The sequence below is a fragment of the Chrysochloris asiatica genome, unplaced genomic scaffold (genome assembly GCF_000296735.1).
Source record: "Chrysochloris asiatica unplaced genomic scaffold, ChrAsi1.0 scaffold00065, whole genome shotgun sequence".
Classification (NCBI taxonomy): Eukaryota; Metazoa; Chordata; class Mammalia; order Afrosoricida; family Chrysochloridae; genus Chrysochloris; species Chrysochloris asiatica.
In genome coordinates this window covers 13,531,620-13,557,327 of record NW_006408583.1, presented here as the reverse complement: position 1 = coordinate 13,557,327, position 25,708 = coordinate 13,531,620, and the positions used below count along the sequence as shown (strand labels likewise).

The 25,708-nt window shown below is 38.8% G+C and overlaps 2 protein-coding genes across 6 annotated transcripts in view; one reads left to right on the top strand and one right to left on the bottom strand.

Moving 5' to 3' along the window:
• The window catches only part of NFIB (nuclear factor I/B), a 307,135-nt gene that overhangs the window by 39,653 nt on the left and 241,774 nt on the right, over positions 1-25,708 (bottom strand). For all 5 annotated transcript variants that reach the window (XM_006864489.1, XM_006864490.1, XM_006864486.1 and 2 more), the window contains exons 7-8: positions 15,966-16,100; positions 2,124-2,308 (exon numbers count right to left, since the gene is read on the bottom strand). In XM_006864489.1, the coding sequence (XP_006864551.1) occupies positions 2,124-2,308; positions 15,966-16,100 (320 nt within the window). The remainder of the gene's footprint in view (positions 1-2,123; positions 2,309-15,965; positions 16,101-25,708) is intronic.
• On the top strand, positions 6,159-10,595 carry LOC102815584 (ragulator complex protein LAMTOR4-like). The gene is made up of 2 exons (XM_006864493.1): positions 6,159-6,187; positions 10,316-10,595. Exons 1-2 carry the CDS (start codon positions 6,159-6,161, stop codon positions 10,593-10,595), a joined length of 309 nt encoding a protein of 102 aa, XP_006864555.1.

The following is a 25,708-nucleotide window of genomic DNA, read 5'->3' as shown; positions in this document are numbered from 1 at the left end:
CATACACTGACAACACATTTCTTTCATTAACTATAGCAGAGTGACAAACAAAATATTCCCAAGCCAATGAAGATACATTGTTTTGAAATTCAGGATTAGAAAAATGGAAGTTATTTCTTGGGTTTCGATTCCATTCTACAAGTGAAATTACACTAAAACACTTCTGTCTGATAAGGGTGTTAACAGATGAGCTTTCATACTAGGTATGAAAAGAGAGAGTTCTACCTGAAGATGAAGTGGACATAGTATTTGATAGGATTATCCTACTCAGTTCACTGCTCCTATTATACAAATCCTGAGAAAGGATTAAAAAAAAAAAAAACAAAAAACAAAGATGTGAGATGAGAGTAAGATGTACCTCTTAGAAGTTGGATCTTTACCTTGACACTGTGAAAAAAAAAAAACCTGAGAACAATATAGGCAGATTATCACCTAATATGCCCTCTTAACTTATAAAGAAATTGAAATGTACTTAAAACAAGCACTGAATAATTAAAGAAATGCATAACACTAAGGGCCTGATTTTAATTTGCATAATTTTTCCCCTAACAGTGCCTAATTAAGACATCAGTTAAAAAAAAAAAATCCAATGGAACTCGAAGATTTTCCACACTGAATTAACGTTAAGGACTTTTAATGGATGCCTTAATTAGACTTTGTTATTCATGGAAATTCTACACAAATTAAAATCAGACCTTGTATACATGGTTCCCAGCTGAGTCTAGCAAAATGCTCCATGGAGCAAAGACTTTGAATCCAAGCTCTCGCAGCAAATTTTATTTCTAAACCGATCCTCTAAGATACCATGTTTTACTTAGTTGTCATTACTGTCAGAATCATTGTAAGTACTACACCAGTTGAACATTTTCTTCGAAAACAAGTTTAACATCAAATTCAAAACTCAGGAATGCTATACTTAGTTCAGTATATTAGTCAATGGGGCCAAAGTAAAGGTAACTCTTTAAGTAACGCAAAGATTGCTGGATATAATGCTACTCACAATAACATGTTCCGATCCAGAGAAGATCACATTGTTCTATCTTAACCATTATATTAACTCTAAAGGGATTCTTTCCATATTTTGTTTATAATTCTTAACAAATAAGCACATCCCAATTATTGCCATTTTAATACCTAAACCATATTAATAGCAGAATGTTGGTAAACATCCCCAACGCATTAAAAGGTATGATAAGCAGTGGACAGCAATCTTAGAAGTAAAGCTTTGTTGTTGTTGTTGTTGTTGTTAGGTGCCACAGAGTCTGCTCTGACTCACAGCGACTATGCACAACAGAATGAAACACTGCCCAGTTGGTCACCATCCTCACAAATGTTGTGCTGGAGGTCATGCAGCAAAGCTAAATACCAGAGCATAAGATCAAAATTACACTAGTATTGATCTTGGCTGTTACAGTCATTGGTAGACTCAGCACAGGCACAAAGACTGACTGCTCTTATTACCAAATCCCCATAAAATGACCTCGCCGTAGAAGGAACCACATCTCTGGTGAGTGAAAATTACACAGAAGTCATTATACTTGCAATGAATGTCTAAAACGAATGCACAACGTTTACCAGAAAAAAAGAGAGAGAGAGAGAGAAGCTTCTAGTACTGCCATTCATTATTAAGTGTAGTCATGTCTGTGCAAAGAATATTCAAGTAGTCATCAAACACTGAAAACGTTTACATTAGCAAAGCTGATTTTAATGCCTAATAGTTGGACTATAAATACAACTGTAAGTTCTTTTGCGTGTGTTTATTTTAGCGCATACCTTGCTCAGACCTAAAATAAGCACTTTGTCTCTGTGTCAAACCAGGTATTTCAGAGGTGTGAACTCCAGCTCAGAGCCCTTTTGAAAGTGTACTTTCTGCATAGACTTTGTCTTTAGTTAATAAAAACTCAAAAATGTCAGACCAAAAACATCGTCACAAATATGCTCCTTTGGGACAACACACTTCCTACCTATCATTCAGTTAAGTGAGTCACCAAGACACTTCCTGAAGATGGATTTCAAAAGCTAGATGCCATGCCAGACATACCGTCTGAGTAACCTTCATGCCTTAGAGTTAGCCCTGTTTCATATCCCTTAGGCTCTAATCTTATTTTCTCGCGAATTTTTACCTGGCTGGTTTGTGGGCTGGATGGGTCATAAGAAGGTACATAGTTCTTCAGAGTATCCTGAGGATTCAGGTGTGGAGGATATCTGATCGTTGGATGAGAAAAGTAACTCGATGGGGCTGGAGGAAGAATAGCTTGTGTTGGAAATGGCAGCGGTGAGGGTGGAGGTGGAGTTCGAGTTGAGATGACTACAAAAGAGAGAAAAGAGATGATCGATTTGTCAGCTGAGCACTGATAACATCAATTGTCATTCACTACGTTTTTCATGAATTAAATCAAATTCTCCTACAATAAGTTTTTTTTTAACCTTTATTGTCAATGCCAGTACTGATAAGCACACGTAGATGTAACCCCATTAGAGGGAATTAACAACCCTGCTTATTAGATCCGTGAATGATTACACAAAATGTCTCAGAGTTATGCCATTACTGGTTAAAACACTTCTTTGAGCACAGTTATGTTCCAGCAAAGCACATTCTTTAATTATGAAATCTTTGTCTAAAGAACCCAGACCATGTCACAGCATGACTCTGCTGTGGGGGATCCTTGAATTTTCTACCAAAATGAAATACGGAAACATATTCGTATTATAAATACATCTTTTCTCTATAAATACTAGCTGTTGGTTGGTTAGCAGGAAATCTAATAATTGATAAGGAATAAAGTCAAGATCATTGAACTAAGTGTTTATGAATATTCAATACAGGGCTCCTGAGAACACCGTTTTCTAATGAAAGTGTTCCTTTCAAAACCAAAATAGTTCTCTCCTATAAGCCTCTTTTATCCTACCCCAACTTCTATATGTAGCTTAACAGCTGTTGCTAAGGTAAATCCATGAGTAAAATCCAAGCAAATACAAAATAAAACTTTCATATGTTAACTTGCTCATAAATCACATATTTTGTAAAGAATACAAATCACACGCAATATGAGTTATGTTTAATAATGTTGCTGTTGTTGAGTGCCACCAAATTGTATAAGGTTTCCAAGGCTTTTTCAATCTTTGCGGTAGGAGAAAGCCTCCTCTTTCTCCAGCAGAGCAGCTGGTGAACTCAAACTGCTGACCGTGTGGTTTGCATTTCCATGCTTGTCCTATGGAGCCACCACATTCTCCATGTTTAACCTTATTGTTGTTGGTGGTGGTGGTAAGAACCGTGGCGTCAGTTCCGAATCATAGCGACCCTGTACAGGGTTTCCGAGGCTGTGTATCTTTACGGGAACAGAACACCTCATCTTTCTCCTGTGGAACCGCTGGTAGTTTCGAACGGCTGACCTTGAGGTTGGCAGACTAACTCGTAACCACTATGCTACCAGAGCTCCTGTTTAACCTTGTTGTTGTTGTTGTTATGTGCCGTCGAGTCGGTTCCGACCCATAGCGACCCTGTATAGGGTTTCCGAGGGTGTAAATCTTTACGGGAGTAGAAAGCCTCATCTTTCTCCCGCGGAGCAGTTGGTAGTTTCGAACCGCTGACCTTAAGGTTCGCAGCCCGATTCGTAACCACTACGCTACCAGAGCTCCTTACTGAACTTTAATTCATCATTGTTGTTGTTAAGTGCAGTCAAGTTGGTTCCAACTCATAGCGACCCTGTATCGGGTTTCCAAGGAGTGCTGGCTGCAACTTTGTGGTTAGCAGTCCAGTACTTATCCTACAGTGTTACACTAGGACAAAATGTATTGTTTCATTCTCTAGTTATACCTCAGGATTTAAAGACAGAGAAAGCAGTTAATTGCAAGGTCACTGGTCTCTATAATACTGAAGAAAATAATCATATAAGCACAAATTAAGAGACTATCAACCAATGATTATTAAAAGTCTGTTTCTATTTAAGATATCCTTTTCCAGCGAGTGGTCCCTCCTGACAATATGTCCAGAGTATGAGAGACAAAGTTTGGCCATCTTGGCCTCCAAGGAGCACTCTGGCTGCACTTCTTCCAAAACGGATCTGTTCATTCTTTTGGCAGCCCATGGCACTTTCAATATTCTCCTCCAACACCATAACTCAAAAGCATCAGTTCTTCTACGGTCTTCCTTATTCACTGTCCAGCTTTCACATGCTTATGAGGTTATTGACGTATTTCAATACAAAGTCCAAGTGGCATCACTTATGGATTATATTGTATTCCCCAACAGTATGTTAAAATGCTAACCTCTAACCCTGTGACTATGATCTTGTTTGGAGAAACAAGACTTTCTTTGCAGATATTAACTATTAGGTTCATGAGGGCATACTGGAGCAGGGCAGGTTCTACTCCCTTCAGAGTGATGTCTCCTAAGAGGGGAGAACAGACAAAGTTACACAGAGAGGAACGGTTGGCCACATGGCAGGCACAGGCTGAAAGCTAAGGAATGCCAAGAAATGTTGGGGCTACCAGAAACTAGAAGATACAAGGAAGGGACTCGAATGATGTTCCTTTTAAATGTTTTGTGAGTTTGGGAACAACAAAATGACATATGAAGGAGCAAGATCACGGGTGTAGAGTGGACGGGATAAGGGATAAGAATTTAAGACAGCCCGTAGTAATGCTGCCCCACATAAAGCACGTTTTTAGATAGAGAAAGCATTTTCACATAGCGAAGATAAAAAAGATAAAGCATTTTAAATCTGAACCACAAGATCGGAGGTTCAAATTCTCCAGCCGTTCCTTGGAAACCCTATAAAGGGTCACTATGACCCAGAGCCAACTTGACAGGCACTTAACAACAACAACGACACTAAGACAAGTGGAAAACTGAGAAAATTCATCTATAGCCATCCACTAATGGCAGAGACATGTTTAAAACCATCAAAAACACAAACAAATAAATATGTGTGCGTATAAAGTGGAACCTCTGGAGTACTTTGTAACTTACTCTTGCTACCCTCAAAGAATGAACATGTAATTGTCACAATAAAAAAAAAAAGCCTTCAGCACAACTTTCATGACATTTTTCTCACCATTTAAAAAACAAATGAACTTCTTCCTAATAAGCTCCTATGATCATCCCTATGATCATGCCGTGTCCTTAGAGAAAATCTATCAAGATTACCCCTTGGGACTCCCAAAACACAGTTGCCATAACCTTCTGAATTGACCTCAAATTTCATTGGCCCAGCAGATCCCTTTAGAAGCCACTGATTTGATTGAACTTTGCTCTCTGGACTGTATTTGTAAATTCAAGACTCGTCCCCACTTATAATTCATTTCATAAAATCATCATCATTAATTTTCATCTTGCTTCAAAGACTGACAGAAAGATCAGCTCTACGAGGTACCTGAGCTTCATGCAATGCTTCTGGCACACAATGAGTTGAAAGCATGATGTGGACAAGATGTTTCATTTAAAATGAAAATGCTGAAGCAAGCCAGATCCATCTTCCATAGCTATCACATCAATGGTAATTCTATGATCTTCTTCCATCAGTTTCTGGACTTAAACCAGTTTCTTCAGTCGTCGAGGATGACGATCATCTCTATCTTAAAATGCTTTAGCAATCAAAAAATGTGCGCTATGTGGGATATCATTACTATAAACTTTAAGCAAAGCTTAAGTGATTTGGGAAGCTGTCCACTTGTATTTTGTCAAAAATTTTATATTAGCCTTTACATCAAAATCATATTTTCCCATGGTACAAAAAGTATCTTTTTTTTTTTTTAAAGGCCTCATAATGAGACTACAGAGTCCTGGTGCCCTGCTGTGCTGCTGGGGGATAATGAACTGGGCACAAAGTCAGTTCAAACCGCAAGGTCGGAGGTTCAAATTAACCAGCCACTCCGTGGAAACCCTATAAAGGGTCACTATGACCCTGAACCAACTTGACAAACACTTCTTAACAACAACAACGAAACTAAGACAAGTGGAAAACTGAGCGAATTTATCTACAGCCATCCACTAATGGCAGACACATGTTTAAAAACATCAAAAACATAAACAAATAAATATGTGAATGTATGAATTGGAACCTTAGTAATACTTTGCAACTTACTCTCCCTCCTAGTAAGTATTTGGAATAGCCAATGGTCTGAGTCAACATGGCTAGGCCAGAATTCCCAGGACCATGGACTTACCCTCCATTTGTGATCGGATGTAATTATTCTCCATTTTGTGACGCTATTTTTATTGTTAAGTATCATCAAGTTGGTTCTGACTCATGGTGACCCTGTAGAGAGTTTCTGAGGAGCGACTGGTGGGTTTGAACCACTGACCTTTTAGTTAGCAGCTCAGTGCTTATCTACACAGTGTCATACCAGAACTCCATTTTATAATGCAGTGTAATTAAGCTCTATTTTATGCATCGTAAATCCCAACTTCTCCATGTGGACTTGAGCTACCAGCCTATCATCTGATACACCAATTCTAAAATTCACCATCAACTTCTTCAGTCCTGTGAGCCAGTAGCTTGCCATGTGACATGATAAGTTGGGGAATTAAGAGCTCTCACAGACTTGTGAGCCAACAGCCTGTTTTCTAACCTGTCAATTGTGTGTTTGTCAGTCCCTACAATGATGTGAGTCAGGAGAAGCCTCCAACTTAACCTGTGGATTTGGGACTTGTCAGGCACTGATGACTCTGTCTCAAATAGTAAAGAGGGCACTGCTGATCCATGAAATGACAAGACAGTAGAAATAAGCAAAATGCTACCCACATACAAAATATCTGTGAGAAATCACACTACTAGTGATTGCATACTAGATACTTCTCTATAATTTTATCAGGATGAGAAGAATAAAAAATTAGTTGGTTGGTCCTACTTCCACTGGACAAAGTGGTTAAAAAAAAATAAAATAGTGGCGTGCTTGGATTCAGAGTCACAGTAAAGTGACCCATAAAAGACCTGAAAGTTGCTATAAGTGGCCTGAAAGAAAGCCTTATTATTGCAAGGAGCTAACATTGCCAAAAACCAAACCCAGGATCTTATTACAAGTGTGACTGAGTTACGATGCCAATGGAATTCTCAACCTTGAATGGTATCTGAAGTTAAAGTGAATAACTTATGGGGAAGAAACAAATCCCTGAACTGACTTGGGATGGGGACAGATAGGCAGAACAGGAAAAAGATGGGGAATTGGGCCAAATTCTGTTGAATCACTCCTGCCAACAGAACTACTCCTCCTGGCTGAAGAAATTACTCATTCTTTGTCTGCTAAATTACCTTCCCTAAGAAAACCATGATGCCTTTCATTTCCAGTTGATGACATTAACACAGCTGTGCCTGAAGAGTCTCTGTCTGAGATGGCACCTGAGGTGTCATCTGCCTGGGACAGTACCCGAGGTGATGGCCAACAAGTCATTGCTTAATGTTCCCAGTTTCCAGCTACAACACCCATTTTTGCTTCTATACCAAAAACTAAACTTACAAAGATTGACTCAGGAGAAGGTATTCTACACTCTGAAAGAACTGCTTGAAGTTTCTAATACAAAGAAGCAGAAACTTAGGACACATGTGTGGGAATGTCTGTTAGTGATGTGGGATAATGGTGCAAGGACTATAACATTGGAACCATCTGAGTTATTGATAACAGTCCACTAAGCAGATATCCTTCATTCACTTTTTCAGTTCTGGAGGATCTAGGATAGTAATGTATTTGGTTATTTCACTGAAGCAAGGATTAGGCAGTTGTTGTTGTTAGGTGTTGTCAAGTCAGTTCTGATTCAGAGCAACACTATGCACAATGGAACGAAACGCATCCTGGTCTTGCACAGGTCTCACATTTGCTTTTATGTTTGAGCACACTGTCACTGCCATTGTGTCAATCCATCTCATTGAGGCTCTTCCTGTTTTTCACTGACCCTCCAATTTACCAAGCATGATGTCCTTCTCCAGAGACTGGTCCTTCTTGATAACATATCTGATGTATGAGAGACGAAGTCTTGTCATCCTCCCTTCTAAGCAGCACTCTGTCTAAAGCTTTCCCAAGACTGACTGGTTTGTTCTTCTGCCAGTCCAATATTCTTCTTCAACATCACAATTCAAATGCATTGATTCTTCTATAGTTCACTATACAACTTTCAATGCATGTGAGGCAATTGAGACTATAAAGGCTTGGGTCAGGTGCACCTTAGTCCTAAAACTGATATCTATGCCCTTTAACACTTTAAAGAGGCTCCTTGCAGCAGATTTACCTTATGTAATAAGTTGTTAAAGCAGATTTAATGATAACCTACATTAAATCAAGTTGAAGTGTCAGACCTGTGTTGGTATACTGTAGAAGAAGGTATTCAACTTAGGGAAACTGACATGTAAAGTGGATTGATCAGGTTGGACTCACAGCCCCACCCATGAAGTTTCCAGAGGACACACCTTTTAGGGCAATAATGAGGAACAGATTAGTGAATGGAATCCCAATATCTTTGAGACTACTCACATTAGACAGAGGGAACTACCTTGACTGAATTAAGACACTTAATTAAAATGGGGCTGATTGGACCTCGTTGTGCTAGTGGCCAAGTGATGGTACTTAACCAACAAAAACAATGGGGTATTGTTACCACAATGGAAAGCAGAGTCCAACAGTTACCAGGAAAGTATAACTCATACAGACTATTGACGTGGATTACTTAGTCCTGGTGTCACTAGCAGTGAGATAGATGGAAAATCTACCAACTATTTACTTGATCTGTACAAGCAGAAAAAATCTAGGTCAAATAAATAAGTCTAAATTGAATTGCCAGAATAAAAAGCCATAATCCCTCAATCAATTCCCAAAAACCCTTGAAAGGAAACCAAGTCACCTTGAGGGAGGACCCAACTGCACTCCCCAAAATTCATATTGCTAATCTTTTTTCTAGTCTTCCTTAAAAATACTTACAGCCTCTTAAGAGAGTGACTGTTCATTGGGGAAAAGGAAATAATCGGACTTTTCAGGAATTACTGGACAGTGGCTCTGAATTGACACAAATTCCAGAAGACACAGAATGTCACTGTGTATTAACAGTCAGAGTGAGGTATATGAAGGTTAGGTTATTAATAGAGTCTTAGCTCAGGTCTGTCTCACAGTAGGTCTCATGGAGCCCTGAACCCATCTTGCAATGAGTTCCCCATTTCCAGTAAGCAAACTGGAATAGAAATGTTCAGTAACTGGCAGGACCCCCACACTGGATCCCTGATGTGGAGTAAGGGCTACGATGGTAAGAGAATCTAAGTGGAAGTCATCAGAGCTATCTAAGAGAATGATAAGCCAACAGTTAAGCAATATCATATTCCTGGATGGATTGAAGAGTTTATGCATCATCAAGACATGAATGATGCAGGGGTGGTAATTCCCATCCTATCCCCATTCAACATACCTATTTTGCCTGTAGAAAAAAAACAAACAAACAAACAAAAAAATGGATCGTGGAGATTGAAAATTAGCCTAAACCTAACCAGGCAGCAACTCCAATTGTAGCTTCTGCTGCTATATGTGGTTTCATTGCTTTAGCAAGTTAATACATCTTGGCACTAGGTATGGAGCTGACGATCTGGCTTATGCCTTTTCTGATCCATTGACTAAGGAAGCGAAAACTCATACCTTTACATATGGTTCTGCACAATACACAGGCACCATTACAAAGTAGACAGCAACAGTACTGCAGCCACTTTCTAGGACCTCCCTGAAGCATAGTGGTGAAAAGAAATCCTTCCAGTGGGCAGAATTTCAAGCAATGTAACTGGTAGTTCACTTTGCTTAAAACAAGAAAGATCAAATGTGTACTAGTATACTCATTCATGGGCTGTGGCCAATGATTTGGCTGGATGGTCAGGGACTTGAAAGGAACATGATTGGATAATTGGTGACAAGGAAGTAAGGGAGAAAGTACACAGACAGACCTTTCTGAATGGACCAAAGAAGTGAAGCTATTAGTATTTCATGCGGATGCTTTCTGTCATGGATTGAACTGTGTGCCCCACAAATATATATCAATTCGTCTTGGCCATAATTCTCAGTGGTTTAGCAGTTATGTAATGATGCAATGTGATAGTTATGTAATGATCCCCCTTGGTGTGATCTGATGTGATAAACCAGTAAGAGGATTAAGGATGGGATATAAAACCCTTAATCCCATCAAAGTTCACATATGATGTGAGAGGAGTTTCCCTTGAGTGTGGGCTGAGAGGAAAGGACAGCAGAGGGACCACCGAGAAAGAATATCCAGGACCTCAAGTCAGAAGCTGCCTGTAGTAGGGAGTGCCTTGAACATCTAAAATTTGTGATGACTTCTGCATTGGCCCAGGGGGCTGGAGCAAGTCCCAGACCAACTGGGCTACGTGGTGATGAGTGAAGGTGCAGTGCTGGCATCATCTGGGGATCTACAAAATGATGAGCAGGCCGCCAGCACCATCTATGAGCTGGTCAGCACCGCATGTCGTTTCCGTCTGCACCACGGCATGAAGGTGCCCTTCCAACACCTTTCTGTGGTCTTTGGAGAACACACTCTGCTGGTGATCATGTTGGGGCAGAGAATGTTTGTGGTGAAGAGGCAGAACCAAGGCTGGGAGCCCATTGACATCTGAGTCTGCTGAAGGGGAAGGTCAGAGGCAGTGGATTAGGCCCCAGAACCACTTGTGAGAAGAACGCATGGTTCCCACCTCCTTGGCTTTCAGCTCGACCTTTGGCTTCTGCTTATCCAGTTCCCACCTACCTGGAGGGGCAAAGGCCTAGGGACTTAGTTCAATGTTAAGGAGAGTGAGGGTGAGGGAGCTACCCTTTGCCTTCACACCTTCTTCTCCTCCCTCTAATAAACATAACCCTGCTGTGGAAAAAAAGAAGATCCAGGAGTGGAATGCCTGGGAAGACCCCTTGGGCCTGGGGTCTCTGCATTGAGAAACCCCTAGACCTAGAGGAAGACTGATGGCAAGACACATGGAGGTCTCCAAGGAACTCTGGGTCTGTAGATTCTGAAAGGAGACAAGGACCTTTCCCTGGAGCCAGAAGGAGGAATCCTTCCTCTAGAACTGGGACCCTAAATTAGGACTTTAGCCTCCTAACCTACCAGAAAAGACATTTCTCTTTGATAAATCCACCAGTTGTGGTATTTCTGTTATAGAAACACTAGATAAGTAAGACGATCACCAAAGGAGGACCTCAGCAAAGGAGGATTTCACAACCAAGCGGACAGGATGAAGTCCTTTGTGGAAACCAATCATCCCATTTCCCCAGCTGCTCCTGTTATTGCTCAATGAGATCAGGAACAAAGGGCTATGGTGGCAGGGATGAAGGTAATGTGTGGACTGAGTAACAAAGACTTCCACTCACCAAGGTTGACATGGCTACTGCTGGGTGCCCAATGTGCCAGAAGCAGAGACCAACACTGAGTCCCTGATATGGCATCAGTCCTCAAGGTTATTTGTCAACAAGCTGGTGGCAGGTTGTTTATATTGGACCACTTTCATCATGGATAGGGCAGCAGTTTGCTCTTACTGGAATACATTCTTACTTTGGATATGGATTTGGCTTCCCTGCACTCTATGCTTCTGCCAAAACTACCAACTGTGGACTCACAGAATGCCTTCTCCAGTGGCATGGTTTTTCACAAAGCATTGCCTTGGATCAAGGGTCTCATTCCACAGCAAATGACGTGTAGCAATGGGCCCATGCTTTTGTAAACTCACTGGTCTGAGCATGTTCCCCATGATCCTGAAGCAGCTGGCTTAACAGAATGGTGGAATGGCCTTCTAATGGCACATTTACAGCAGCTACCGTTACAGTTAGGTGACAGTACTTTGCAGGGTTTGGGCAATGTTGTCCAGTAAGTTATACATACTCTAAGCAAGCATCTAATATGTGATACTGATCTCCCATACACACGATTCATGGGTCCAGGAATCAAGGGTTGGAAATGGAATTAACACCAATCACTATTCCCCTTAGTGACCCAGTCACAGAATTTTTGTTTCCTTTTCCTATAACCCTATGCTTTGCTGGTCTAGAGCTATTAGTTCCAAAGGGAGGAACACTCCCACCAGAAGACACAACACTGATTCTATTCATCTGGAAGTTAAGAATGCCAGGCAGCCACTTTAAATTCTTCATGCCTCTGGATCAACAGGCCAAGAAGGGAGCTCCCAGACTGGCTGGTATGACGGACCCTTATTACTAAGGAGGTGAATTAGAATGACATTACATGATGGAGATAAAGAGTATGTCTGGAATACAGGAAATCCCTAGGAGTTATCTTAGTAATATGTGTCCTGTGATTAAAGTCAATAGCGAGTATAGGATCCCAACCCCAACATGACTACAAGTGGTCCAGACTCTTCAGGAACAAAAATTTGAGTTATACCATCAGCAACGCACCACAAATAGCACATGTACTTTCTGAGGATAAAGACAATACAGGATGGGTAGTGGAAGAAGCCAGTTCTAAATACCAGCTATGAGCTATGACCATGTGACTGACCAGTTACAGAAACCAGGGCTGTGATTGTTGTGAGCTTTATTTTCTTGTTTTATTATATGTATGGTTTTATGTATATACAAATATTTTTGTTTTCTTATAAAACATAAGATATAAATAAGACTAATGGAGTCCTAGAATCCTGGTGTGGCACTGTGGGTTAATGTGCTAGACTGCAAAGTCGGTTTGAACTGCAAGTTTGGCGGTTCAAGCTCACTAGCCGCTCCTTGACAACCTTATATAGGGTTGCTATGGGTCAGAACCAATTTGACGGCACTTAACAACAACAATGGAGTCCTGGTGTGGTGCTGTAAGATAAGCACTGGACTGTAAGATTGGTTTGAACCAGAAGATGGGTGATTCAAACCCACCTGCTACTCCTCAGAAACCCTATACAGGGTTGCTATTAGAACTGACTCAACAGCATTAACAACAACAGCAACAACGATGTGTTTTTAGGAGCACATGGCGTCATAGGATAAGCACTGGATTGTGAACAATAAGGCCAGTGCAGTGGTATGAGCGTACCAGCTGCTCCATGGGAGAAAAACGAGTCTTTCTGCTCCCACAAAGATTTTAAAAGCCTCAGAAACCCTATATAGATAAGGTCACTATGAGTTGGTACACCAACTCAAGACCACTTAACAAGTGCACTTTTGATTGTACACATGCTAGTTAGGTACAAGACTGATTTTATAATTGCCTTTAATTAGAGATTATACCTGGTTTAAAGAAATGTGTACAAGTGTGTGGTTAACAAAGGGTGGCCTACAATGGTTATGTGTCAATTTGGCTAGGTCAAGATTCTCAGTTATTGTGTGAATGTCCTGTATATTTTGTGATTTGCTGTAATTATCTTCCTTTTGATGATGTTATGCAATTATCCAAATTTTATGTTGTAAATCCTAACTCCTATATGTGAATGATGTGGGAATAGTGTTGATGGTATCTTGTCACAGCCTTACAAGAGACTGTGACTCAAGTCCTAGCCTTCTTTTTGTCACATCCTTACTCAAATCATGTGCTTACTCAAGTCACATTCTTAACTCTGATGTCAGGAGAGTTTCCTAAGGGATAGAACTTGCATCTAATATGTATGTAGAGGTTCTGGGAGACTCTTCCTTGCTACTGATCCTGCATCTGGCTCATAATCAACTGACTTCCATTTCTTAGTACTTGAGCTAGCAGCCTGTCTTCTGACCTGCTAATTCTAGGGTATACCACTTCTACAGCCTATGAATCAGTAGCCTGTCATCCAATCTACTGACTTGGGTATTTAACATTTTCCAATCAACAGCTTGTCGTCTGAACTGCTGATTGTGGGTTTGTCAGTCTCTGCAATGATGTGAGTCTGGAGGTATCTACAGTCTGACACCTGATCCACGGACTTGGGACTTACGAGCCTCCACAATTCTGTGAGCCATTTCCTCATGATTGTTCCTATAGGGAACCAATTGTAAGGCAGTATTGAACAAATATCAGATGAAGAACCAAGATGGAAGACTTACCTAGGTCTCTCACATTTCATTATATAAAATGGCATTGTTTAAATTTTTATAGATTTAGAAGTATTAGTATTTTAATCTGGTATTTTATATAATGAATGGGTGACTCGAAGTCTATGCTAGTTTTTGTCAGATATTCAAAGTTTAAAATGTATGAAACATCTACCAGTTCATTCCAATAGTACAAAAAACAAAAAACTGTTATATCACATTAAACTGTGAATTTTCCTCTTACTTTTATATTTCCTTAATGATAACAATAAAAGTCATGTATTTTTAAAGTATAGTGACAACAGCTGTCAACATACACCAGTAAACCAAAGCTATGAACTTTAAGAGATGTTATACCCTTTGAATAAAGATGTAAACAACAGATTTCATCTATGTGAGGGATAAGGACTTTTCCTGATATGGTTCTGTGGGATTAAAGCACTGGACCACAAGGTCAGTTTGAACCACAAGGTTGGTCATTCAAACTCCCCAGTCACTCCTTAGAAACCTATACAGGGTTGCTATGAGTTGGAACCAATTCAATGGCACTTAACAACAATAACAAATATAAATTTAAAGCAAATAGAGCAACTCTATATAAACATCTATAGAATAAGCTTTATCTAAAATGTAGTGTACTTCTGTGTAGAGCCTAAGAGTAATAAATGGAAAGTCTATAACATTGTTCATTGATTTTACCTCAATTTAAATTTTTGAGAGAGACCACAGCATTAGTTGTAGCTTTAGCATGTTGTTGTTAGGTGCCATTGAATTGGTTCCAACTTATTACCAACTCTATATACAAAAGAATGAAATTCTGACAGGTCTTGTGCCAATTTCACAATAGTTCTTATGTTTCAGTCTACTTTTGCAGCCACTGTGTTAAATCCATTCTCTTGAGGGTCTTCTTTTTTGCTGTCTCTCTACTTTAATAAGCATGATGCCTTCCAGGGACTAATCCTTCCTGATAAAATGAGAAAAGTCTCACCATCCTTGCTTCTAAAGAATTTTCTGACTATACTTCTTCTAAGACAGATTTGATAATTTCTCTGGAAGCCTATCATCTATTCGATATTGCCAATACCATAATTCAAATACATCATTTCTTCTTCAGTCTTTCTTATTCATTGTCCAGGTTTTACATGCATAAGAAGTGAATAAAAATACCATGGCTTGTGTCAGGTGCACATCAGTTCTCAAAGTGATATCTTTGTTTATAACACTTTAAAGACGCCTTTTGTAACAGATTTGCCCAGTGCAATACATTGTTGGATTTTTAACTGTGACTTCTATGGGGATTAATTGTGGATTCAAGTGAAATGAAATCCTTGACAAGTTCAATATTTCTCCACTTATCATAATGTAGCTTAAATTGCAAATGCAAAATATTGGATTATTTTTCTGGTTTCAATTAGGATATTAGATACAATATCAAGTGTATTATCCCACAGAAAATATATGTGCATATCAATCAACTGTTAAAGAAACATGCCTTTTTTATTTTTTAATTAACTTAATTCCTCTAAAATTATTTAAATACTGATTTGTATATACCAAAAAATATCTATGGAAGTCATGTCTGTATATCCTAATTCCTTTAGAGATAATCGAAACTCAGTAACATAACTTGATAATCAATCTTTTCCTTAATAAAATATTTAGTATTAGGACTAATGCTGAAGCTATAGTTAACCATGCACTTCATGTTTCCTAATTCATTTTGATTATAAACTTTCCATTAAAAAACACTGAAAATACATATATAAATGTTTCTAAATTATATGGATTTGAAAATGTTTTCTCATGAAGTCAAAAAAATGTTGTTGTTTTTCTCCATGATGGTCCTCCTCTCTCCCTCCTTTGGCTGAGAAAATATGGTCACCATAAAATAACAATCACAATAGCTATCATTATAATCATTTGCTCCACTCCCTAAGGATTTGGGCCCTGCAAACAAAAGAGACTTCTCCTCTATGCTTGAAACTCCTCACCACTGTGTGCAACTCCAGGGATTCCGGGGTGGTGGTGCTGGGGGAAAGTGCTCAGTCTTGGGGAAGAATCCTGTGGAGATGTCGAGCTGAACAATGGCTTTTCAGGTTTCTTCATAGTAGTTGGAGAAGACATATCTGCAAGGGAAGAGAAAGAGGGAAACCCCAAAACAATCTTTATGATCTTCTTAAACTATAAATGTTCATTTTAACATAATATGAGATCTTATTTTCCAACAGTGTAGTATGAAGAGGCTTCAAGTTCATGGAAACATTCCATTATCTTTTAAATTCAATTTTCCACAGCTTTTTGAAGCCCCTTCATATTTTTTTAAGTTGACTCTTTTACAAGACATGTAAAGATCAAAGACTAGTTTATGTTGGAACTTTGATATGTCTGTCAATAATAATCTTCACTGATATTAACCCAAGGCTTCATTAAAATTATCATCAGAATTATTTCTATGGCTAAATAAAATAAAAGCTGAACGTCTGAAAGCAAAACTCTCAGGTTTCCTTTAGCAACTTGGTTCAAGCTCAAAGCCCTACCCTCACAACCCCAGTTTGTTTTAACTTCATCATTTCATTATTAGATTTATACAACTCAGACGTTTGTCTTTTGACCTGGTGACTACATTGTGGAAAAGAATATATGGGAAAACCTAAGGTAAATGTAAACAACAACCTTTGGATACACTGATAAATATATCTTTGATTTAGTTTCTTTATGCAAAAACCACTCAGTGGTTTAGCAAATATATCCACTCTTTAATGCTAACTTTGCACATGTTTATTGGGTTCTTTCTATTTGCTAAATAACATGAGAACATTAAAAAAATACAAAAAAACTCAGTCCCTGCTCTAGAGATGTGCACTGCCATCGAAGAGGAAAGTGATCAGATAAATGGTCGTCAGCAGTCCAGATGGAGTAAGCGCGTCCAGTGCAGGAATACTGTCACATTTACCTGCATTGCCTGTGGAAGTGCAGAGTGGCAGAGACTCCCTCAGACTCCCCAGGTTAAGGAAGGCAAACACAGAGACGCCATATTTAAAATGTAATCAGGAAGAAGAAATGTTCAAAAGATAGTAGGCATAAAATAATCAGGCCATCTCAGTAGTCTGTGCAATGATGGGGTAAAGAGATGCAGACAAGAAAGTAGCTGGTAGAAAGCACAAGATGAAGGGTATAAATGTCTGAACAATATCCTGATGAGGAACTACAATTTATGGAGGAACTACGATCGCACTTACAGTTTAGATAGAGTTCAGAACAATTCATCCAGAAAGGAGGTGGAGGATGAATTAATTGAAATGGAGCTAGTAATCATGAGAAATACTTAAGATGATAGATTAATTAATAAAGTCATTCCATAAATGCATGTCCAAATTTATGTCAGACACTGTGCTAGTTGCTGGGTCATAAAGACCTAGGGTCTGTCATGATAAAACTTAAAACCTAGTTCTAGACCAAGGAGGTACAAACAAGTAAAAAGATTGTAAGACAGTGCAAGAAGTGTTATGATGGGGGAAATCTTTGGGGCCTACAGTCACTCAATCAACAAGTATTTATTACTTTCTATAATTAGATTATAAAATCCTGAAATAGAAATGAGGATCGAAGTGATGCACTAAATCATTAAATAGAAGTAACCCAGTGTAATGAACAACTGGACGTTGATCTTTATATTGAGAAACTGAGAGACTGTATGGACAATTAACTGGAACAGGGAATTTAGTTGGTAGAAGAGATGTGTCCTTTTTGAAAATCTTCAGTAACTTTGTTTTTATTGAAGGTTTATAAGTTTAAAGTAAAATATTCTATTCTAATAATAAGGAGCTGGTAGCATAGTGGTTACAAGATAGGCTGCTAACCTCAAGATTAGCAGTTCTAAACTACCAGCTGATCCGTGTGAAAAAGATGAGGCTTTCTGCTCCCGTAAAGATTTACAGTCTCAGAAACCCTGTACAGGGTCGCTATGAGTCAGAACCGACTCCATGGCACATAACCACTACCACCATTCAAATAGTGATTGCTATCAAGTGCCATCAAGTTAGTTAGTTAGTTCTAATAATGATGTTGTTGGTAAAGTGCTATCAAGTTAGTTTCAACTCCTAGTGATCCTGTTTTGGGCTTTCCAAGGAGTGGGCTGGTGAGCTTGAACTGCCAACCTTGCTGTTCAAACCGGCTATGCAGTCCAGCACATGCACCCACAGCGCCACACCAGGATTCATAAAATCTGCCTTTTTATTGTCAAAACAATTCCAAACACACACACACACACATTAGTAATGGACTCCCATTTACTCATCACTTAGTTCCAACAATCATTAGCTCATGACCAATCTTATTTCATCTTTCCTCCATTTACATCCCTGCCATCACTGTGCTTATATTACTTGAATACACATCCCAGGCATCATACATCTTCACCTTAGTATATATCTCTAACAGACAAGAAAACTTCATTAAAAGAATTTTCAAAGAAACATTACCACACATAGAAACAGACATACTATATATATATATATAGAGAGAGAGAGAGAATTCTTTTTCTCATTATATATATATAATGAGAAAAATCATTCTATTAATAGAAGGAATCACATCTTTACCATACAATAAACAAAATATTTCATTTTAGCACGTTGATACTGAAAAAAATGGTGATGCTGCTGTAAAGACAGTTACTATCACCAACTACAAAAGTGATTGGTCTACAAGTCAAAAAGTATTGCTAAAAAGAATCATAGAAACAAAAAAATTAAGATGTGACACTCTCATTTCTCAACATAATCCCTACATGGATCTAGGTCTATACACTTCTGAAGGTGGTATTTAAATCTGTAACCCTTTCCTGAAGAATTCTGCACTCTTCAATTTATTCAATGTTTAAACATCAGTTTTGGCATCCTCGAGAGATTCAGATTGTGTCTCATTTCAATGTTCCTTGAGTTTTGCAAACAAAAAGAAGTCTGAAGGGGCAAAATCAGGGCTATAGGGTAGATGGGGTACGGTTTCCTGATGAAGTTCTCATAGGAGAGCCTCTGCAGCCCTAGAACGAGTAGACACAGTGTCAGGATGGAAAACATCTTTTGATATAACTTCACTGTATTTTTTTCTTATTAATGTAGCTTGTATTTTCCTTAACACTTCTCTATAATAAGCCCCTGTGATATTCCTATGTCTTTGGAGAAAATCTGTCAAGATTACCTCTGAGGAATCTCAAAAACACAGTTGCTATAACCTTTTGAGAAGACATCTCTGTCTGGAATTCATCTTTGAGGTATCCCTCACTCCAGTAAAAAGCCTGAGCCAACTTAAATCTGCTATTTTATGTGGGGCCGCATTCCTGTAAATTTGCTGCAAAACTTTAATGATTTGGAAAAATGTCCACTTGAGATTTGTTTAAAATTTGGTATTAGCCCTGATTTCAAAATTGTTTTTCTCCCATAGCACAAAAAGTATTCTTTCTTTTTGGAAGGCACCTCAACAAGACTAAGACAAATTTATTACTGAGAGAACTGGTCTGCAGCCATCCACTGACCAAAGAGACGTGTTTAAACACATTTTTTTTAGAATAAATATATACATGCATGAACTAGAACCTTAGTGTTGTGCTTTTTTACTTACCCTTGTATTTGTAGACTTAAACTACAATGGATGACAAACAAGCTGTCACATGAATATGGAGGACCATAGAAGAATAAGTTGCATTTGAATTGTGGTGTTGGTGAAGAATATTTAAAATACCATATATTTCCAGAAGAACAAACAAATCTATCTTGGAAGAAGTACAGCCAGAATGCTCCTCACAAGCGAAGATGGTTAAGATTTCGCTTCTTGTACTTTGGACACGTTGTCACAAAAAAAACCAATCCCTGGAAAAGGTTATCATGCTTGGTAAAGTGGAGTGTCAGCTCAAAGGAGTAAGGTCTTCAATGGAATGGACAGACATAATGCCAGCAACAATGGACTCAAATATAACAACTGTGAGGGTGGCAGAGGGCTTGATCAGTACCACATTCTGTTGTGTATAGGGTCACTGTGAGTCAGCACCTAATGACAACAGCCGTCACAACTATCAGATCTTTAATGAGTTAAGAGTATCATTTCCTTGAATCTCTCAAAAAGAAAAACAACAACAGCGTAGCAAAACACTGTAATAAAATCACAGCAATTGATGTTACTATCAAAAGAAAAATTAAAAGCCAAGGTTTAAAATATAGACAAAGGTAGTCCATTTCAGCTAAGTTATCTTCAATATGTCAAAAATCATTCTAAATTTCATGTAAGAGCTATGTGATTTTAAAAGGTAAAAGCACGAATATAGATTTTGGCATGCTGGGAATTAAGGAGTTCTGGTAGTATAGTGGTTATGAGTCAGGCTGCTAATCTCACAGTCAGCAGTTTGAAACTATCAGTGGTTCCGTAGGATGAAAGATGAGGCTTTCTGCTCCTTATTTATATAGCCTCAGGAACCCTGTACAGGGCTACTATGAGTCAGAACAGCCTCCACAGCACACCACCAATGTGGACTGTTAGAAGCTGAAAGAACCCCTTTTTAATCCTTCTAATAAGTTTCCATTCCAAATTTTTAATTTAAAATGAACTCATAAAGACAAGATAAATTTTCACATAATTGAAAACTTTTGTTCACCAAAGAATTTTTTACTGGAAAGTGAAAAAGGAATCTACTGCCTAAAACAATACCTTTGAAAGCTACATATCCAATAAGAATGTAATAGACAAAAGAATGTTATACAAAAAACTTGGAAAACTTAACAACAACAAAACAAATCCCAGTCATAAAACTTGCAAAGGACTTGGACAGGCATGTCATCAAAGAGGACTTAAAGTGTATCATCTTTGGCTTCAGTGGTTAGTGTATGGGTTTGAATAACAGTGCTATGGACTGGTCTTATAGGCATACGGATATTATCCTATCACAGACAGCACTGTACATCAAGACTGATCATGAGATGCTTTTTTTGACAATAAACAAGACACCATTCTTCTTCAATTTGTCACCCCTGGCATAGTAAACCATTAGCGTGTCAGATTAAAATCTGTCAATACCGGTTCATTTCAGTTCACTAATACCTAAGATATTGATCTTTATAAGTTCCATTTCATTTTTGATTACTTCTAATTTTCCTCGTTCCATACATTTCACAGTCTGATTCTTGATGAATGTTTCCAGCTGTTTCTTCTCATTTTGAGTTACACCCCATCAGCATATGAAGGTCCTGCAAACTCTGCTCAGTCCACTTCATTAAGGTCCATTCTACTTTGAGGGAGCAGCTCCTCCCCAGTCATAATTTGAGTGCCTTCCAACCTGAGGGGTTCACCTTCCGGCACTATATTAGCCTATTTTTTCTTGCTGCCATTCAAAGGCTAACCTTCAGAAGTGCTCCGCCTCTTCTTTTTTCTAGTCTGTTTTAGTCTGGAAGCTCCACCGAAACCCATCCCCCATGGGCAAGCCTGCTGGTATTTAAAATACCAGTGCCATAGTCTCCAGCATCACAGCAACACACAACCAACCACTGACGACAAGTGGTGTATGACAAACTGACAGATGAGTGATGGTAAATAAAAACTCATATATAATCATGGTGCTGACATTGGGTCTTATTAGTCCATTTCAACTCACAGCAACCTTCTAAGACAGAGTAAAATTACACTATAAGGTTTTCTTGCCTGTAACCTTTCTGGGAGCAAACGGCTAGGTGTTTTCTCCTTCAGAGGTGAAAATACTGTGAGTTTATACCAAGACCTACTTGTTAGCCATCAAGTGCTTAACCATTGCACTACCAGGGCTAGTTTGCATAATAATACATGCAATAAATAATAAATAAAACCCTTCAAAAGAGATGATAAAATGGATGAACCACTTCTCTTTGGGTGGGAAGGAGTCACTGATAATTGGTAAAATTCCAACAATGGAATGGCAATTGAGGGCAGAATTCAGACAAATTTAAAATTTCTTTAGACATCATTAATGGATTTCAGAAGGGATGTTGTTATTATTAGGTGCCATTGAATCGAAACCAACTCATAGTGACCTTATGCTCAACAGGAGGAAACACTGCCCAGTTCTGCGCCAACCTCACAATAGTTGCTACGCTTTAGCACATTGCTGCTGCCACCGTGTCAATCCATCTTGTTAGGGGTCTTCCTTTTCCTTCTCGCTCTACCAAGCATGATGTCCTTTCTCCTGGGACTAGTCCTTCCATATAACATGTCTGAAACATGAGCAATGAAGTGTGGCCATCCTGGCTTCTAAGAAGCATTCTGACTCAATTTTTTCAACACAGATTTGTTTGTTTTTTTGGTGGCTCATGGTACTTTTAATATCCTCCTCCAATGCCATAATTCAAATGCAGCAGTTCTCCTATGGTCTTCTTTATTCACTGTCCAATTTTCACAAGCACATGAAATTATTGAAAATACCATGGCTTGGGTCAGGTGCACCTTAGTCCTCAAACTGACATCTTTGCTAATGAACACTTTAAAGAGGTCTTGTGTGGCACATTTGCTAATGCAATATGCCGTTTGATTTCTTGACTGCTGCTTCCATGACAGTTGATGGTTGATATGAGCAAAATGAGAACTTTGATAACTTCAATCTTTTCTTCATTTATCTTGATGCTATTTATTGGTCCAGTGGTGAGCATTTTTTTTTTTCCTTTACATTGAGGTACAACCCATACTGAATGCTGATGTCTTTGATCTTCATCAGAAAGTATTTTAAGCCCTCTTCACTTTCAGCAAGCAAGATTCATCTGCATAGTGCCGGTTGTTAATGAGTCTTTATCCAAGCCTGATGCTACAGTTTTCTTCATAGAATCCAGCTTCTCGAATTATTTGCTCAGCATACAGACAGGATTAGTATGGAGAAAGTATACAATCCTGGGACACTCTTTTCCTAATTTTAAACCATTCAGTGTTCCCTTGTTCTGTTGGTCTTGGTCTATGTATAGGTTCCACATGGGTACAATTAAGCATTCTGGAATACAAATTCTCCTCAATGTTGTTGTCATAATCCAGACAATCAAAAGCCTTTGCATAGAAAATAAAGCACAGGTAAACATCTTTCTGGTATTCTCTGCTTTCAACCAAGATCCATCTGGCGTTAGCTGTCATATCCCTCCTTCCAAGGCCTGGTCTGAGTCTACTAGAACCTCTGGCAGCTCCCTGTCAATGTTATTGTTGCAGCCATTCCCAAATTATCTTTAGCAAAATTTTACTTGCATGCAATTTTAATTATATTGTTTGATAATTCCACATTCTGTTTGGTCACCTTTCTTTGGAATGAGCACAAATATGGATCTCTTCCAATCAGTTAGCCAGGTAACTGTCTTCCAAATTTCTTGGTTTAGATGAGGTGAGTGCCTCCAATTCCACATTAGTTTTTTGAAAGCTTTCAATTTGTATTCCATCAATTCCCAGAGTCTTGTTCTTTGCCAATACCTTCAGTGCATCTTGGACTTCTTCCTTCAGTATCATTGGCTCTTGTTCATATGCTACCTCTTGAAATGGTGACAATATCAACTTTATTCAGAGAGACCTCATGGTATGAATGGTGAAGCACTTGACCACTAATGGAAAGGTTGATGTTAGTTGTTGTTAAGTGTCAACCAGTCAATTCTACCTCATAGCGACCCTGTATAGTGTTTCCAAGAAGCAGCTGGTGGGTTTGAACTGATGCTGTAAAACCTTGTGGCTCGCACTCCAGTGCTTATCCTACAGCACCACACCAAAGGTTATCGATTATTGAATCTAATTCCTCCTGAGGGGTGTATTACCAAAAGAGCAGACTAGACACAGAAACAAACAAGACATAGGAGTTATATGATGACAAAGGCAGATGCATTACAAACCCAGCAATGCCAAGGATTGCCAGCAGCCACTAGAATTTCAGTGGCTTCAAACAATACACACTGCACTGTGGACAACAATGTCCGCGGTTTGAGCCTGCCCGCCACTCTGCAGGAGAAAGACTTTTAAAGTCTCAGAAACTCTATACAGGGTCTCTTTGAGTCAGAACTGACTCAACAGCACTTAATAACAACAACGGGAATCTGAATTCTGTGGTGGTGCAAACGGATAAGCGATCATCTACAAACTAAAATGTTGGCATGATCACAACCACCTAGAGGCCTTGGTATATGCTTCTGAAAAGTCAGCTTTGAAAATATGGATCAGTTCTACTCTGGACACATGAGTTCTAAGTTAGTTGACAGCAACTAAGAACACAGGATGCTAAAAGACACAAGAAAAGTCTTCACCTCGAGCTGCTGCCCTGAAATTAGACTCCTTGCCTCCAAAACTGTGAGAAAATTCATTTCTATTCTTTGAAGTCAGCCACTTGTGGAATTGTTATTGTTTCAGCACTACGTTTCAAAATACTTAACAAGACCTCATGGTCTCTGTGCTGGAAATTTTCTAGGGAAAGGACCCATCAAATAAAAGCTTCCTTAAATAATTGCAATTCTGATAGTATTAGGTTATAGGGAGAATTTTAATGAGAGAAGATTAGAGAGGCTACTTTAAAAAAAAAAAAAAAGACAAAATCAAAAAAGGAAGATTCACACTCTCACATTCAGATTTATAATTGGACAATTAGCTGCGGCTTTAGAAACCATTTGTCTCGTTAAATTCATAATAAAAGATCACCATATAAGAAAAATTTTAATAGGCTACTGATGTAAGATATCATGATTCATTTTAGACTCAAGCACATCTTTAAGTATTTTGTAAAACTTGGTTTTCCCATCATTTTTACTAACTATGGTATAATTTCTGGCATCTTAAGCCCTGGCGTATCATTCGTTTCACAGCATCACTTCAAAGAGTTACAGGCTTAAGTCAATAAAGAGCTAGATCAAGCCATCTCCCAACAAGGTAATTTCCTCCACAAAGGCAGAGATGCTGTGAAACACAGCGTATGTATTCAACTCCTCAGCAGCTTGCACAAATGGCGCTCCAGATGTATATCTGTTCAAGTCAGCCCAAGGCAACAATTTTGATCATTTCTAATGTGATAAAATGCTGCAGGGAAAGTGTGCAGAAACGTGTTTACGTCAGCCCTTAATTAAACTGTTGTTCACTTCCAAAGAACCTTAGGAAACACTAATGAGACATGAGTTTTGGCAATTTCTTCATCAAAGCAAAGACCCCTTCCTCAGACTGGAGCAGCCTGTCATCTAAGTCGCTCCCGGGATAAATGTCACATGTCACTCCAATCAGTTAACCACCTGTTAGGAAAACTTCACTGAAGTCAACTAGTGATCTAGGGCAAGCTCAAACAGCCACCTTAACACCTGCCTGTCTGGGACACCTGCTCCCTTTTCACATATAGTAAAGCAATATGTCACCTCTTCCAATATGCTCAAATAGATTAAGGTTACAAATCAGCTTTATATAGCCTACAGAGAAAATACATCATTTGCTCTTTTAAAAAAAAAAAAACATTCTTCTTGCCTGGAATGACACTTACGGTTTACAACTCTGTCAAACCAATTATGTAACAGGATTCAAGGATTCTTGAATTTCTGGAAGGTATTATTTTCAGAACACCATTCCATTACATCAAAATACATTTAACAGTGCCATTCCTGTGATTTATAAAAATATCTATCTATCTGGTGTAGTGCTGTAAGATAAGCACTGGACCACAAGGTTGGTTTGAATCACAAAATCAGTGTTTCAAACCTACCAGCTGCTCCTTGGAAACTCTATACTT

Bases quoted from the DNA above. Each gene is read 5' to 3' on its own strand.
- LOC102815584 (XM_006864493.1), top strand. From the start codon at position 6,159: ATGGACTTACCCTCCATTTGTGATCGGAT. The intron at 6,188-10,315 runs GTAATTATTCTC...GCATTGGCCCAG, and splicing joins CCCTCCATTTGTGATCGGAT to GGGGCTGGAGCAAGTCCCAG.